This window comes from Coprinopsis cinerea (genome assembly GCF_000182895.1).
Source record: "Coprinopsis cinerea okayama7#130 chromosome 5 map unlocalized cont3.5, whole genome shotgun sequence".
In the NCBI taxonomy this organism is placed as follows: Eukaryota; Fungi; Basidiomycota; class Agaricomycetes; order Agaricales; family Psathyrellaceae; genus Coprinopsis; species Coprinopsis cinerea.
The window spans coordinates 1209019-1221756 of NW_003307540.1; the positions used below are offsets into that span (position 1 = coordinate 1209019).

Below are 12738 nucleotides of genomic sequence, written 5' to 3' on the forward strand. Positions count from 1 at the left end.
AAGATTCCAGGCTCTCACCGTGTCACTCGCGGAAAGACTGACGACCAGGTCTTGACTGTTCCTCGACATCCTCCAGTGCATATTCTCACCCCAAGTCTATCTCTTCAACAATGCGTGAAGTCATTTCCCTCCATGTTGGCCAGGCTGGTGTTCAGATTGGTAACGCCTGCTGTAAGTACCCGATTTTGTCGTCCAGGCCTCGTCGTCCTCACATTCATGCCACAGGGGAGCTTTATACCCTTGAACATGGTCTCAATGTACGCGTTTTCTGTCATAAATATCTCTTCTGCCCACTAAACCGCAGCGATCAGCCCGATGGACGCCTCGCAGAAGGCTCGCCATCCGCCTCAGACAGCGGCTTTTCAACTTTCTTCTCCGAGACTGGCTCTGGAAAACACGTACCACGGTCGCTCTACATCGATCTCGAGCCCGGATGTATCGATGAAGTGAAGAGCGGTCCTTATCGCTCTCTCTTCCACCCGGAAACCATGATCGCTGGCAAGGAAGACGCCGCCAACAACTGTACGTGACGCGAAGTCTCATTTCTGGGGGATCATCGCTAACATCTACACAGATGCCCGTGGTCACTACACCGTCGGAAAGGAACTCATCGACCCTGTCATGGACAAGTTGAGGAGATTGGCCGACAACTGCGATGGCCTCCAAGGATTTTTCGTCTTCCACTCCTTCGGTGGAGGAACTGGCTCTGGTTTCGGCGCCCTTTTGATGGAAAAGTTGTCGACAGACTATGGCAAAAAGTCTAAACTCGAGTTCTGTGTCTACCCTGCCCCTCAACTCTCCAGCTCTGTCGTCGAGCCTTACAACTCTGTCCTCACCACCCACACCACTCTCGAGCACTCTGACTGCTCGTTCATGGTAGGTCTATGACAGGTGTGTCCCCGATATGACAAAGACTGACGATGGGCCTTAGGTCGACAACGAGGCTATCTACGACATCTGCAAGAAGAAGCTCGGTGTTACTTCCCCCAGCTTCTCCAACCTCAACCGCCTCATCGCCCAGGTCGTCTCCTCCATCACTGCTTCCCTGCGGTTCGATGGTTCGCTCAACGTGGATCTTAACGAGTTCCAAACCAACTTGGTCCCGTAAGTCAAGTTCACTGAGATCCATGGGAGGTATTCTCACTCGTATCCTTGTCCCCAGCTTCCCTCGTATCCACTTCCCCTTGGCTACCTACGCTCCATTGATCTCTGCAGATAAGGCTGGCCACGAGCAGAACACCGTCTCCGAGATGACCTTCTCTTGCTTCGAGGTCGGTAACCAGATGGTCAAGTGCGATCCCAGAGAGGGCAAATACAGTACGTAGTAATCGTGTTTTCCCCCGTCTTTTGTGTTCACAGTGTTTCTAGTGGCATGCTGCTTGCTCTTCCGTGGTGATGTCGTTCCCAAGGACGTCCAGGCCGCTGTCGCTACCATCAAGACCAAGCGAACCATCCAGTTCGTCGACTGGTGCCCTACCGGTTTCAAGGTATGAATAATTGCCGCTGTTTGCATTGTGTTGTCAGGAAATAACCACTTTATGCAGCTCGGTATTTGCAACGAACCCGCTGCCTGCGTCCCTGGAGGTGACCTCGCAAAGACCAGCCGTAGCTTGTGCATGCTTTCCAAGTGAGTGAAATCGTCATAGTGCTCGACCGTTTTTTTAATTTATATCGCTTTAGCACCACTGCCATCTCTGCTGCATGGAGCCGCCTCGACTACAAGTTTGACCTCATGTACTCAAAGCGTGCATTCGTCCACTGGTACGTTGGTGAGGGTATGGAGGAGGTAGGTTTGGGTCCATTTAGCTCCCGGGAACTTGGATTGACGACCTTTATCAAGGGTGAATTCTCTGAAGCCCGAGAGGATCTTGCCGCGCTCGAAAAGGACTACGAGGAGGTTGGCACCGACTCTGCCGATGTCGAGGAAGATGTTGAATACTAGAGGCAGCCGACCTTCTTCCTATCTTTATTGGCTAAACTTTACACTTTTCAACCACCTTAGTAAAGAACGCGTTCCCACCTTCTACTTCGCCACTCACCTCGTTTCGTCGTGATCTCTTTCGTATCTCTAGTATTGTTGAAAGGGATCTATTCATCTAGTCTAATGACATTTGTTCTATGCTTATATATCTAACCCTACTGTCTAATGGTGACCTCTACACCTTTCTCCAACACACGGATGGAGACGCTAAAAGTAGAGTTGAGCCCCGGCCGTTCGAGTAGGAGTAGGAGGTGAAACTAACCTTTCCAAGTCTTTGACAATGTAGTCGGGTTGTGCAGCTTCGACTTGCTCTCGAGAGTGTGAGGTCAAGAGGGCGAGGGTCTTGCAACCAGCTGCCCGTCCGCTTCGGATTCCCGATGGCGCGTCCTCGAAGACAAGGCCTGTGTCAGCAATATTAGATCACCCATAGAAAGATTGGAAAGCAGAGAAAATACTGACATCGTTTGGGATCCACGTTGCACCTGGCAGCGCCGATGAGATACGGGTCTGGGTTGGGCTTTCCCTTCTCAACGTCTTCTGCGGCGACGAAGACATCCGGGACTGGGACTCCTGCGACGGCAAGCGCGGATGAAGCATAGGGCTTAGTGGCGGAGGTGCAGATGGCCCAGAGTGGGTTGGGGTGGAATCTTCGAGGTGCAATCTAACCACACCCCCAAGTCAGACTCGAGAATGGATCGATGGGGAGAAGCGATGACCTACTTCTTTCATGATTTGCTCAACACCCGGAAGACGAACAATGCCCTTGCCGCCGTCCTCTGACGCGGAGGAAAGGATGGCTTGTTCGAAACGTACTGCCTCATTCTGAAAGGATAGACAATGGTTGGAATAAAATCCCGTATATGAGGGATCGCGAGCTCATCGTACCTCAAGCTGCACAGGATCAGTCACCCCACAGTAGTTCTTGAGGTTGTCGACGGTCCTAATGCCATGTGCGGCTTGGTGGGCGGAGATCTGAACACATGTACCGGGCGCAGTCACTTCTAACATTGTACTCACAGCTTAGGATGTCATGGACGTCGATGTGTGGATAGCTTTTTTTGAAAACTTTCCAAGCACCTTCAACCCCTGCGGTGGAATCTACCAGGGTTCCATCCATGTCAAACAGGCTGTAACAGTGTAAAATGAGCCGATCGGTGGATATTAATTGGGGCAGGGTGAACTCACAGGGCATCGAAGGTCAATACGATTTCCGACATGACGGCAAAAGACAAAACGATAGAGAAATTGGAGGCATGACTCGTTCGCGAAGTTAACGGGCAAGTCTGATGGAGCAGGAAAAGGTAGGCCGATCATTGATGGGCTTCCAGATTGAGCGACTTGGCGCTTGGCACAGGGGCTGCAGCCAAACAAAGTAGTCGGTGGATTGAATCGCCGTCGTGAGCACGCGAGAGACTTGACACTCGGACTAATTATGCCTCCGCGTAGACGCCCCCAATTCACCCAGGAACACATCGACCAACAGCTTCAGCAGATCCACCTGCTCGACCCTTCATCGTCCTCCGAAAATCTAGAACAGCTGGGCCCAATAATCAAACAAATTCATACAAACCGGCAACAAGAAGCGTACCTCAGGACAGTGCAGGCGCTCATCGACTCCAAGGATGCCGAAATTGAGAAGATATGCAGTGACAACTACCAGGACTTTATCTCCTCCGTATCAACCCTGTTCACCGTCAAAGCTTACACCGACAAGATGAAAGAGAACATAGCTTCGTTGGACGAAAGCGTTGCCAAGCTCGGAGGTGGTTTGGTCGAGAAGAAACGGGCGTTGCTCCAGACAAAGAAGACCGCAGCTAACCTGGATGAGGCTATTGATACCCTCCAGGCATGTCTACGGGTCTTGGACGTCGTTGACCGTGTCGGCGAGATGGTCAGGCAAGGGAAATACTGGAGCGCTTTGAGGGTCTGTCATCTACACCCTTGTGGTCAGTCCATACAATTGAATGTACTTTTAGTCTCTCGAGGACATTCAAAATATGCCTTCAACATCGCTCTCTCAGACGGCGTTCTTTCAACACCTATTGTCCTCTTTGCCCTCACTGCGCGGCCAGATCAAGGACGCAGTAACCGCCTCCATGAATCAGTGGCTCCTGGAAATCAGGAATATCAGCACCGAGGTAGGCCGTCTTGCTGTCGAAGCGATGGAGACCAGGACCAGGAGATGGAGGAGCAGACGGGAGAGGGATCCGTTGCTCAGGATGAGTCGCGTAGGGAGTGCAGTCGAGCTAATAACCTATGAGAAGACTGAATGTAAGTAACTCAGGTTCTACGTGGGTCCGTGCTATTAATGGCCATCTAGTCAACGTTCTGGACAACGACAAGCTACACGTCGATTTCAAACCGCTGTTTGAGTGCATACATATATACACCTCCTTGGATTCATTAACTGAACTGAAACGGTCATATCAAGCCGACAGAAAGGCGAGTACATAGCTCGCCTCATCTGTCTGAATACATTGCTAACTGCCTGACAGGCGCAATCAGACCTCATCCTGCCCAACCCCCTTCCCCTACAGTCGCTTTCTGTACTCACCCAAGAAATCTCCGGCTTCTTCATCGTCGAATCTCATGTCCTGGAAACCACAGGAACCTTCCGTTCCCAGCGGGATGTCGAAGAACTTTGGGATGCTCTCGTTACTCGACTTACAACTGCTGTCGAGGATGCTCTACGCAACGAGAATGACCCTGATACCTTCCTACGCGTGAAAGAGAGTCTGTTGACATTCATCATGACACTCGAGGTGTGTGTTGCTTCACGCCAGGGCTTAATTTGTCTAACGAGGCAATCCTTTCCACAGAGCTACTCCTTCTCTACAACAGCCCTCCAAAAGTTTATCCTCGTTCTCTTCGAGAAATATGCCCAATTGCTGGAGTCCCAATTCAGTACTCGCTTCGAGCAGATTGTGCGACAAGATGACCACATTCCGATGCGAGTCGAGACCTCGAGCGACGTTAGCGCCGTCCTTGACGTTGTTTGGTTGGAGGATCACGAAAGGAGCGAGATCCAAGCGTAAGCGTCGAACGCCATTGGTTTAACCACTATCTGACCGTGTCCACAGTCAACCCGTTCCTCAATCGTTACCCTGGTCGCAAACGTTCTACCTTTGCTGTCAGGATGTAGGTAACCTACCATCACTTGAGCAAAATCGCCCTCACACAGCCCCAGATTCGCTTGTTCATTCAAAAGTTCTACGCGTTTGTCGAAGGCGTCTCACAGCATCATCGCGATATTGACGAGATTCTGAGCAAGGTATGGAAGAGATGGAAGAGGACCAGCGTTAGCTGACCCACCTGTTCCAGTCCCTAGATAACCTTTTGATTAAATACATCAGCGAATCAATTGCTCGACGACTCGCTGGAACCTCCACATTGACTCAAATCGCACAAATCGTCGCCAACCTCGAACACTTCCAACATGCATGTGAAGAACTTGAGAGATCCCTGACGAACCTTAGGTATGATGTACTCTGTCTCCACTTTGACTGGGACCCTGACCTGTCTTACTTAGGTCTACGCAGCGTGGCGGCATCGTCAGACTGACAGCATCTACCTCGTTCCAGAACACCCTTTCCCGATCCCTAGGCCGCATCACAGGACTCATCTCGTCCAAGCTTGACCAGTTCTTCGAACTCTCGGAGTATGACTGGACGCCGTCAACGCGCGAAACGTCTCCGAGCATGTACCTTTACGAACTGGTGAACTGGCTGACCACTGTCGTGGACTCTTTGGTGATCAAGGAATCGTACAAGGACGAGGCCTATAAAGGCGCTCTGGCCTACATCGCGGACTGTCTAATGGTGAGTGTACTGCCATTCTAACGTGAGAAGCTTGCTCTACTAACTCGACGTTGCGTGGAACGTCAGGACTTTTTGTGTGGTCGAGATATCCAGGTCATGAACGAGAACGCTGTTTCAAACATCCTTATCGACATCGACTTCCTGGAAGAAGAACTGAAACGAATAGGAAGGCCGCATCTTTCGTCGGTCTTCACCGAGCTTCGCATGGTAAGCGGATCATTGCTACAGACTCGGTCATGCAATAACGCTAGTCCTCTAGACTGGCTCCATCCCGTTAAATAACACCGTCCAGGAATACCTCGTGCCCGCCAATCGACAATCCTCGTATGCTGCTGTGAAGCCCAAACGACTGCAGGCATTGCTAGACAAACTTGCCAAATATGGAGCCACACAACGGGACTCGGCGCTTCGAGAGCTAGCGGAGAAACGGCGGAAGGAAGCAGACGCTGTAGGCAGAGTGTTCCCCGGTGAAAACCGATAGTAGCACATGCCCGGAACAACGAGAGAAGTACGCTTTGGGATGTATCCGTCTGGAAGTCGAAGAGCTCGATAGATTATGGAAAATCGGATCCTTCTAGAATTGCATGCCCAGCCAAAGTCGTACAGTATCATTGTGCAGCCCAGACTCGCTCAAGATCCAGTGGTAATAAAGGGATGGATATAGGAAAGAAGTGGAATGAAATAAATCAAAGTAATAGAGGATAAACAGCAGGAAATACGTCTCCGGTATCGTGAAGGTCGTTATACACGTAACGACTCATTAGGCTACCCGTAAGTGTGAATAGGGAAGAGGTCGATTAAGTTCGGCGCTTCAAGTTGGTGCTCAACCACTCGAGACCCTCGTACAAGCCGTCTCCAGAGGTTGCGCAGGTGGACTGTGGACAGGAACACGTGTTTTAGCGGACGATGGACTGACACTCCTTGAATGAATTACATACCTGGATATACCAAGTTCGTTGTCTCAAACCGTGGAGACCGAGCTTGTCGGTAATCTCGGCGGCGTTCATGGCGTTGGGCAAATCTTGCTTGTTGGCAAAGACGAGCAGAAGAGCATCCCGAAGTTCGTCCTCGTTCAACATTCGCTGGAGTTCTTCCCGGGCCTCTGACACACGCTCTCGATCGTTGGAATCGACGACGAAGATGATACCCTGGGTGTTTTGGAAGTCTGTTGGGAAAGAGGGATTGATGAGTCAAGGGCACGAGTGACACGAAAGCAACGGTGTGCTTACAATGCCTCCACAGGGGACGAATCTTATCCTGTCCTCCGACATCCCAAACTGTGAATGAAATGTTCTTGTACTCAACGGTTTCAACGTTGAAGCCTTGACAGTGGTATAAGACTCGAGAACCGCTCGAACAGGCCGCTCGGATGCTCACCGATTGTTGGGATGGTGGTGACGATCTCTCCCAACTTCAACTTGTACAAAATGGTGGTTTTACCAGCGGCATCCAAACCGACCTAGAGATGACCATTTAGATAAAGCGCCGCGGCTGATAGGTTTGAATTTGAGATACCATAAGAATGCCTACGGGGGCGGTGGTTAGATCATAAGACAGGACTAGTGACAATCTGGCCACGTACGCATTTCGCGCTTGCCCAAAAGACTGGCGAAGAGCTTGGAGAACGAGAGACCCATTGTGATAGGCGATGTGGGATTTGCAGAGAAGGTAGTGAAAGGGTGAGCAGAAAACGAGTTGGCGGTTGCTGTGGAGGTCAGCGTCGAGCTGAAGATTTGGTCTTGTTGGCGATATCCGTGTGACTTTGAATTGAAGTTCCGACTTGGGAAAGAGCCCCAAACACACTGCCCCGCCTTTTATACCGAGCATCCACAACGACACGTTGCCCGCTGACGACTATGCGATGCGAATCCCATCTCTCGCAGTAAACTGGACAAACGGACTGCGCGTCGACCATCCCTGCGGACCTGTCATTGTGACATCGTCGAGGTAGGGGCATCACAATTACCCATCAAATACGGAACCGATATTGCTTTAATCGCTGTGGAATGACAAGTACAAGCCAGTAACTTGCTGGGATGGGGTATTCTTCTTTCAATTTGTCGAAGGGATCACGAAGTGACTATGTAAGTCAGGAACAGCACGTGGAAGGCTTTCCTCATGGTTGAAACTATTTATAACATTCACATCACCCTTCAACAATCTACATGTCGCTCTCAGCCCTCGTCGCAAGAGGCGATTGCGAGGATAGCGAACGCGGAGATTCACAGCACCAACCCGACACCAGAAAGCTTTGGGATCGGATCTGCGATGTTCTGACAAGAACTTTTGACTTGGGTGTGACTGCATTCGGCGGTCCTCCAGTTCATTTCCAGATCTTTCATCGAAGATTTGTGGATGGCTTAGGAAACCCGCCATGGATTGACGAGCAAACTGTAGGTATTACAGAACCGCAGAATAGTTTGAGAATGACGCCCATTTCAACAGTTCAAGCAAGTCTTTGCTGTATGTCAGGCCTTGCCTGGACCAGCGTCGACAAAGATGCTCGTCAGTATAGCTCAGATCCGAGCCGGACTCTTCCCTGCCTTCTTGGTGTTCCTCTGCTGGTCCCTCCCAGGTGCAGCGGTCATGTACGGACTGTCCCTCGGGGTGCAACGAATGGATACTATCCTCCCTGCGCCAGTTTACGCCCTTCTATCCGGCTTGAATGCCGCAACCGTCGGTCTTATCGCACTATCATCTGTGCAACTCGCCCGAAAGGCCATAACCGACAGACTCACTCGGTTGTTGATCATCCTCGGTGGAAGTGCTGGGATGTGCTACAATGCGATTTGGTACTTTCCCGTTCTCATCATCTTCGGGGGTGTCACCACCGTGGTATGGGATAGTTGGCTTCAAGGATGGGTTGCGGCATTTCGGCAGAGAAGGCTGAAGAGAAGGCATCGTTCTTCCCTCGGCGCGTTACCTCATTCGCGTGAAAGCATCCAGGAAACGACTACACGACTACCAAGTGACTCCTCCGGCGGGCCCCTGCGTGAGGATGAGCTACCGGATCGCAAATCCGACACTACTCCGTCCCTCACACGGTCTTCGAGTATTGCGGTTGATTCAGGACATGGCATCCCCTTCAAGATCGGGCTGACCATAATTGTGGCCTTTTGGGCAGTGTTCGCGACTGTCATGGTCCTTCGCGGTGCACTCAGAACCCCTCCCCTGCTCTTTTCCCTATTCAATAGCATGTTCCTGGCCGGCACCATCATCTTTGGTGGGGGAACGGTACTCATACCCCTTCTCCGAGAATATGTCGTTGAACCTGGTTGGGTCTCTGCACGGGACTTCCTCCTCGGGATCGCCATCGCCCGGTCCCTTCCTGGGCCCAACTCCAACTTTGCCGTTTACCTCGGCGCTCTTACTGCATTAAGCGCCGGTGGGTCCAGGTCGGTGTCAAAAACGCTGCCGGGTGCAGCAGTCGCATTTGTTGGTATCTTCACTCCTGCCATCTGGCTCTGCATAGGTTTCCAGGCGGTTTGGCGTGCCTTCCGTGCTAAACCAGCCGTGGTATCCCTCTTGCGAGGTATCAATTCAACGGCGGTTGGGTTGATATTCACAGCCGTATATCGCCTCTGGGAGGCCGGGTTCCTGACGGAATCGGAGCCCACAGGAACGAGCTTGGGTAAAGAGCCATGGTGGGTGGTCGTGGCAGCATCTACATTCGCGGGGGTAGAATGGTTTGCGGTGCCTCCCCCTGTAGCCATCTTGTCTGGTGGAATTGCAGGTTTAGCTTGGCATGGAGTTGTTCGTCGATGAATTCCTTCAGACTTAGCATGTGTCGCACGTCATTTAGGGAGGAAAATAATAGTTATCTGGACAAGCATTCGATACAGGCATTTAGAGGGAAGGAAAAGGTTAGAGCTACAGTTTGCCACGAAATATTGGCAAGGGAAGGCAATACACAGGTAAGCTTGAAATAAGTAAGAACGAAGGGTGCAATGCTACAACAGGATCAGGGGGGCCTGAAAATAGATAGTGTTGCCTTTTCAGTGCGATAATTACTGGAAGCACCCCTTCTTCAACCCAACAGACCAGCTGCTCTCAGTCTAGAGTTGACAGAATGTCGCCATTTTTGATAGAACCCATTATTCGGGGTGGGGTTGTAGTCGCACAGTTCAAACAGGACCAGCTGTTCATGGAAGCCCGGATTGATCCAGATCTGGTCTCTAGCTGTGGATAACGGTAAGCGCTGGGAAATGCACAAAGGGTGGGTTGTCCTTTACCAGAGCGGACAAATTGCATGGCTTGGGTGGCGTTGACACGTCTGGACCACATGACTGTAAGACGCGTTAATTAACTCGACGCGTCGCGAATGGAAAGAGAATGACCTACTGTAAGCGCATACAACAGCGGCACTTCTGGAAAGTCCTTGGCCACAATGGACCAGCACAACACCACCCGACCTAATGGCCTGTTCGATAAACTGACAAGCTCGAGGTAGGTGAATCAAGAGATCGGCATAGTCAACGTCTTCCACTGGAATACGCTTGTGGGCAATCCCCGATTCAGGTAGCTCGGCAGGTATGGCGTCCGAGCACACCGACAATATATGGGTAATCTGGCGCTCTGTCAAGGAACGCGTAGAGCGGGCTGCCATAATACTAGGAAAGGTGCAAAAGTAAGTTGTCGGTATAGGGATCCTCGGAACACAGGATGGAACACCCACTTTCCCAGGTAGAGTCTGTTTTCAATGATAGCGTTGATGTTCTTCCACTGCGTCATCTTTTAGCTTGTAGGGTGTCGGAGGCTGGAGTTTGAGAGTCCAAGTGACTTGGTTAAATTCTATACCGCGACCATGGCGCCAGTACTTGTACTCTCCCCGTTCTCCTTTCTGTGAAGCGGGAAGTGGACTCTACCGCTACGCAATTTCGATCGACGTTGTTCCCATTTTGGAATTTCCGCCATTGCAGTCAAGTTGTCGAAGGAAAGTGAAAATCCAGTAAACCAGTGCAAGGAACGGCCGATCTCCCCAACCAGATTGGGAGGCGATGCGCACGTGGCGGAATGACAGTTACCAAAAGTAGTAATTCCCTGAGGAAGCGCGCCGCACCCCGACGGTCTCGCTTTTACCGGTCAAGTCGAGCAGTCTATGGCTGTCCTCAGTCTTTATTCCAACTTCTGAAGTCATAGCGTATCTATTTTACGCCCGACCATCACCTGAACAGACGCCCGTCGTGCCTCTTCGGGCTGAGAAGCGGTCCGCGTTCACCACTTCCTATCTGAGTTGCTGCACAGTGTCGACCGCGATAATCGATAGACGTCTGGACTCCACAAAACAATGTTCCCTGCCTGTGGCGTACAGGTTTCCGGCGAGCACTCAATCGTAACGCCAAATGCTGCCCTTGTTCGTCGTAGATGAGTTCGTTCTCTGGTCCCCAAACAATTTGAGAAAAAAAAACTTACGAGACCACCTCCAGCTTCCATGGGTAGGCGCCTCCTGCACAAAGCTTGCTTCAAAAACAACCCTCGACCCTGCCGCAAAGTACTCAGGACATAGATATCGACGTCATGTTGACTCTCCTTGACGGAGCTTGGGTAAGGACCCTTAGATCCTTGTCCCACTCCGAATCCAAGGCCCGTCCCATTAACGCTCCTACGAGGGAGCGATGGGAAACGCCGCAACACGAGGCAGACCACAATATTGTGAGCAATTTCTCGCCTCTGCCAGAAACCCACGAATGCGGTTCATTAATTCTTGGCTAGAGTCCTTGGTTGATCCAGAACCTCCCAGGGTTGTTCACCGATGCATTGTCACAGGGACCCAAGTGCAGTCGTTCGAAAGAAGAGACAAAAAGCCTTTCGGAAAGTCTTCGTTTCGTGACAATCCAAGGTTTCCCGAAGGAGTCATGAACGTTCTCGTTGGTCCCTTGCCTCGTTTTTTCGAGACAACGCCTGTTTGCCTGGTGGTTCCGAGACAGATGAGTTGACACCGCCTGCAAGAGGGAGGCTCGAGGATGCAACGAGGCCAATTAGATAATATGATTGTCTTGATCTCTCAGGGACTTGCGATCCGGGCACCACTGGGCTTTATAAACAAGTGGCCAGTTCATCATTTCTCCACCAACTTCCTATTCGACTCACAACTTTCCTTTCAACTGTTATTCACAGTTTTCCACCATGAAGATCGACTGGTCTAAAGAGGTACGATCCTTTACTTCCGCATGAATGCTGCTCGACTGACTTGCTGTATAGTACAAGGCCGACGGGACCAGAAGGAGCCCTCCCCCCAATGCTTTGCACGGCTGGCTGGCAAAGATGCGAGGGACTCTTGTCGGTAACGAGGAAGTTAGAAGCAAAGTAAGCATTTACTGCTATCTAGGTCGACCCTGTCACTGACTTCTCCATTAGGGGATGCGAGAAATGCGGGATGCTCGAAGGTACAAGGAGACCCAAAGAGCGCGAGCGAAGATGGCAAAGGCCAAAAACGGCGGGGGCGGTTTCCTCTCAATCTTTAGCAAATCCAAGCCCAAACCCCAACCCCAACAGCCTGGCCGCCGACTCACTCGCTCTGACCGTAGCACGAGTTATTCCTCGAGGAAGACACACCAGTCAAGTTCCTCCAGCAGGCGATCCCGTCCTGCACCGCCTTCCCGTCGGGGGACCAACACGTCTTCACGTACCATGCCTGGCGCATATCCTCAAGAATCTAAGTCTTCAAGATCCACTCCTTCTCGCAGATCGAGCAGAAGATAGTCCCCCCATAAACCCCACGTCATTCCACCAACGGCCCCTTATTTACAATCCTCGTACCATGAAACCAACGCCCACTCACGACTAATCCACGAACTCTCCGAAACCATTTGCATCACCATCATTAACTGTAGCACTACACGTATATATATCCACCTGTGTTTTTATTTATATCCTTTTTCGTTCCAAGACCTGTCCTTACTTAGTATCTATCGGCTAGTTTTAGGGTTGTAGACCCTG

General features: G+C 51.2%; 7 protein-coding genes across 7 annotated transcripts; 4 read left to right on the forward strand and 3 right to left on the reverse strand.

The window, feature by feature from the left end:
* The first annotated feature begins 39 nt into the window (after nucleotides 1-39).
* CC1G_00146 (alpha tubulin) lies at nucleotides 40-2125 on the forward strand. The gene is made up of 10 exons (XM_001836958.2): nucleotides 40-171; nucleotides 226-257; nucleotides 312-522; nucleotides 575-876; nucleotides 932-1104; nucleotides 1163-1317; nucleotides 1369-1487; nucleotides 1545-1627; nucleotides 1681-1786; nucleotides 1841-2125. The coding sequence occupies exons 1-10, from the start codon at nucleotides 111-113 to the stop codon at nucleotides 1940-1942; spliced, it is 1344 nt and encodes a 447-aa protein (XP_001837010.1). The 5' UTR covers nucleotides 40-110; the 3' UTR covers nucleotides 1943-2125.
* CC1G_00147 (phosphatase) lies at nucleotides 2078-3198 on the reverse strand (the record flags this gene model as incomplete). The annotated part of the gene is made up of 7 exons (XM_001836959.2): nucleotides 2078-2188; nucleotides 2244-2382; nucleotides 2441-2642; nucleotides 2702-2803; nucleotides 2867-2937; nucleotides 2999-3108; nucleotides 3167-3198. The coding sequence occupies 7 exons, from the start codon at nucleotides 3196-3198 to the stop codon at nucleotides 2137-2139; spliced, it is 708 nt and encodes a 235-aa protein (XP_001837011.1). The 3' UTR covers nucleotides 2078-2136.
* Nucleotides 3199-3413: 215 nt separating this feature from the next.
* On the forward strand, nucleotides 3414-6280 carry CC1G_00148 (rsec15; the record flags this gene model as incomplete). Its single annotated transcript, XM_001836960.2, has 11 exons — nucleotides 3414-3905; nucleotides 3958-4252; nucleotides 4302-4427; nucleotides 4487-4743; nucleotides 4801-5012; nucleotides 5062-5119; nucleotides 5163-5252; nucleotides 5303-5457; nucleotides 5511-5799; nucleotides 5866-6006; nucleotides 6059-6280. 11 exons carry the CDS (start codon nucleotides 3414-3416, stop codon nucleotides 6278-6280), a joined length of 2337 nt encoding a protein of 778 aa, XP_001837012.2.
* Nucleotides 6281-6489: 209 nt separating this feature from the next.
* Nucleotides 6490-7508, reverse strand: CC1G_00149 (ADP-ribosylation factor Arf1). The gene is made up of 6 exons (XM_001836961.2): nucleotides 7382-7508; nucleotides 7315-7325; nucleotides 7177-7258; nucleotides 7029-7121; nucleotides 6738-6964; nucleotides 6490-6674 (listed from the first exon to the last, which is right to left on the reverse strand). Exons 1-6 carry the CDS (start codon nucleotides 7434-7436, stop codon nucleotides 6597-6599), a joined length of 546 nt encoding a protein of 181 aa, XP_001837013.1. The 5' UTR covers nucleotides 7437-7508; the 3' UTR covers nucleotides 6490-6596.
* Nucleotides 7509-7964: 456 nt separating this feature from the next.
* Nucleotides 7965-9564, forward strand: CC1G_00150 (chromate transporter; the record flags this gene model as incomplete). The annotated part of the gene is made up of 2 exons (XM_001836962.2): nucleotides 7965-8192; nucleotides 8245-9564. The coding sequence occupies 2 exons, from the start codon at nucleotides 7965-7967 to the stop codon at nucleotides 9562-9564; spliced, it is 1548 nt and encodes a 515-aa protein (XP_001837014.2).
* A 262-nt stretch (nucleotides 9565-9826) lies between these two features.
* Nucleotides 9827-10405, reverse strand: CC1G_14596 (hypothetical protein; the record flags this gene model as incomplete). Its single annotated transcript, XM_002911119.1, has 3 exons — nucleotides 9827-9978; nucleotides 10032-10085; nucleotides 10141-10405. 3 exons carry the CDS (start codon nucleotides 10403-10405, stop codon nucleotides 9827-9829), a joined length of 471 nt encoding a protein of 156 aa, XP_002911165.1.
* A 1520-nt stretch (nucleotides 10406-11925) lies between these two features.
* Nucleotides 11926-12501, forward strand: CC1G_00151 (hypothetical protein; the record flags this gene model as incomplete). The annotated part of the gene is made up of 3 exons (XM_001836963.2): nucleotides 11926-11949; nucleotides 12001-12105; nucleotides 12157-12501. The coding sequence occupies 3 exons, from the start codon at nucleotides 11926-11928 to the stop codon at nucleotides 12499-12501; spliced, it is 474 nt and encodes a 157-aa protein (XP_001837015.2).
* Between the last annotated feature and the right edge of the window lie 237 nt (nucleotides 12502-12738).

Excerpts from the sequence above, each read along its gene's own strand:
- CC1G_00146 (XM_001836958.2), top strand. The coding sequence starts at position 111 with ATGCGTGAAGTCATTTCCCTCCATGTTGGCCAGGCTGGTGTTCAGATT. Across the intron at positions 877-931 it reads ACTCTGACTGCTCGTTCATG|GTCGACAACGAGGCTATCTA; the intron begins GTAGGTCTATGA and ends GATGGGCCTTAG. Across the intron at positions 1,787-1,840 it reads TTGGTGAGGGTATGGAGGAG|GGTGAATTCTCTGAAGCCCG; the intron begins GTAGGTTTGGGT and ends ACCTTTATCAAG.
- CC1G_00149 (XM_001836961.2), bottom strand. The coding sequence starts at position 7,436 with ATGGGTCTCTCGTTCTCCAAGCTCTTCGCCAGTCTTTTGGGCAAGCGC. Across the intron at positions 7,122-7,176 it reads CACCACCATCCCAACAATCG|GCTTCAACGTTGAAACCGTT; the intron begins GTGAGCATCCGA and ends ACCACTGTCAAG. Across the intron at positions 6,675-6,737 it reads AACGAACTTGGTATATCCAG|TCCACCTGCGCAACCTCTGG; the intron begins GTATGTAATTCA and ends TCCTGTCCACAG.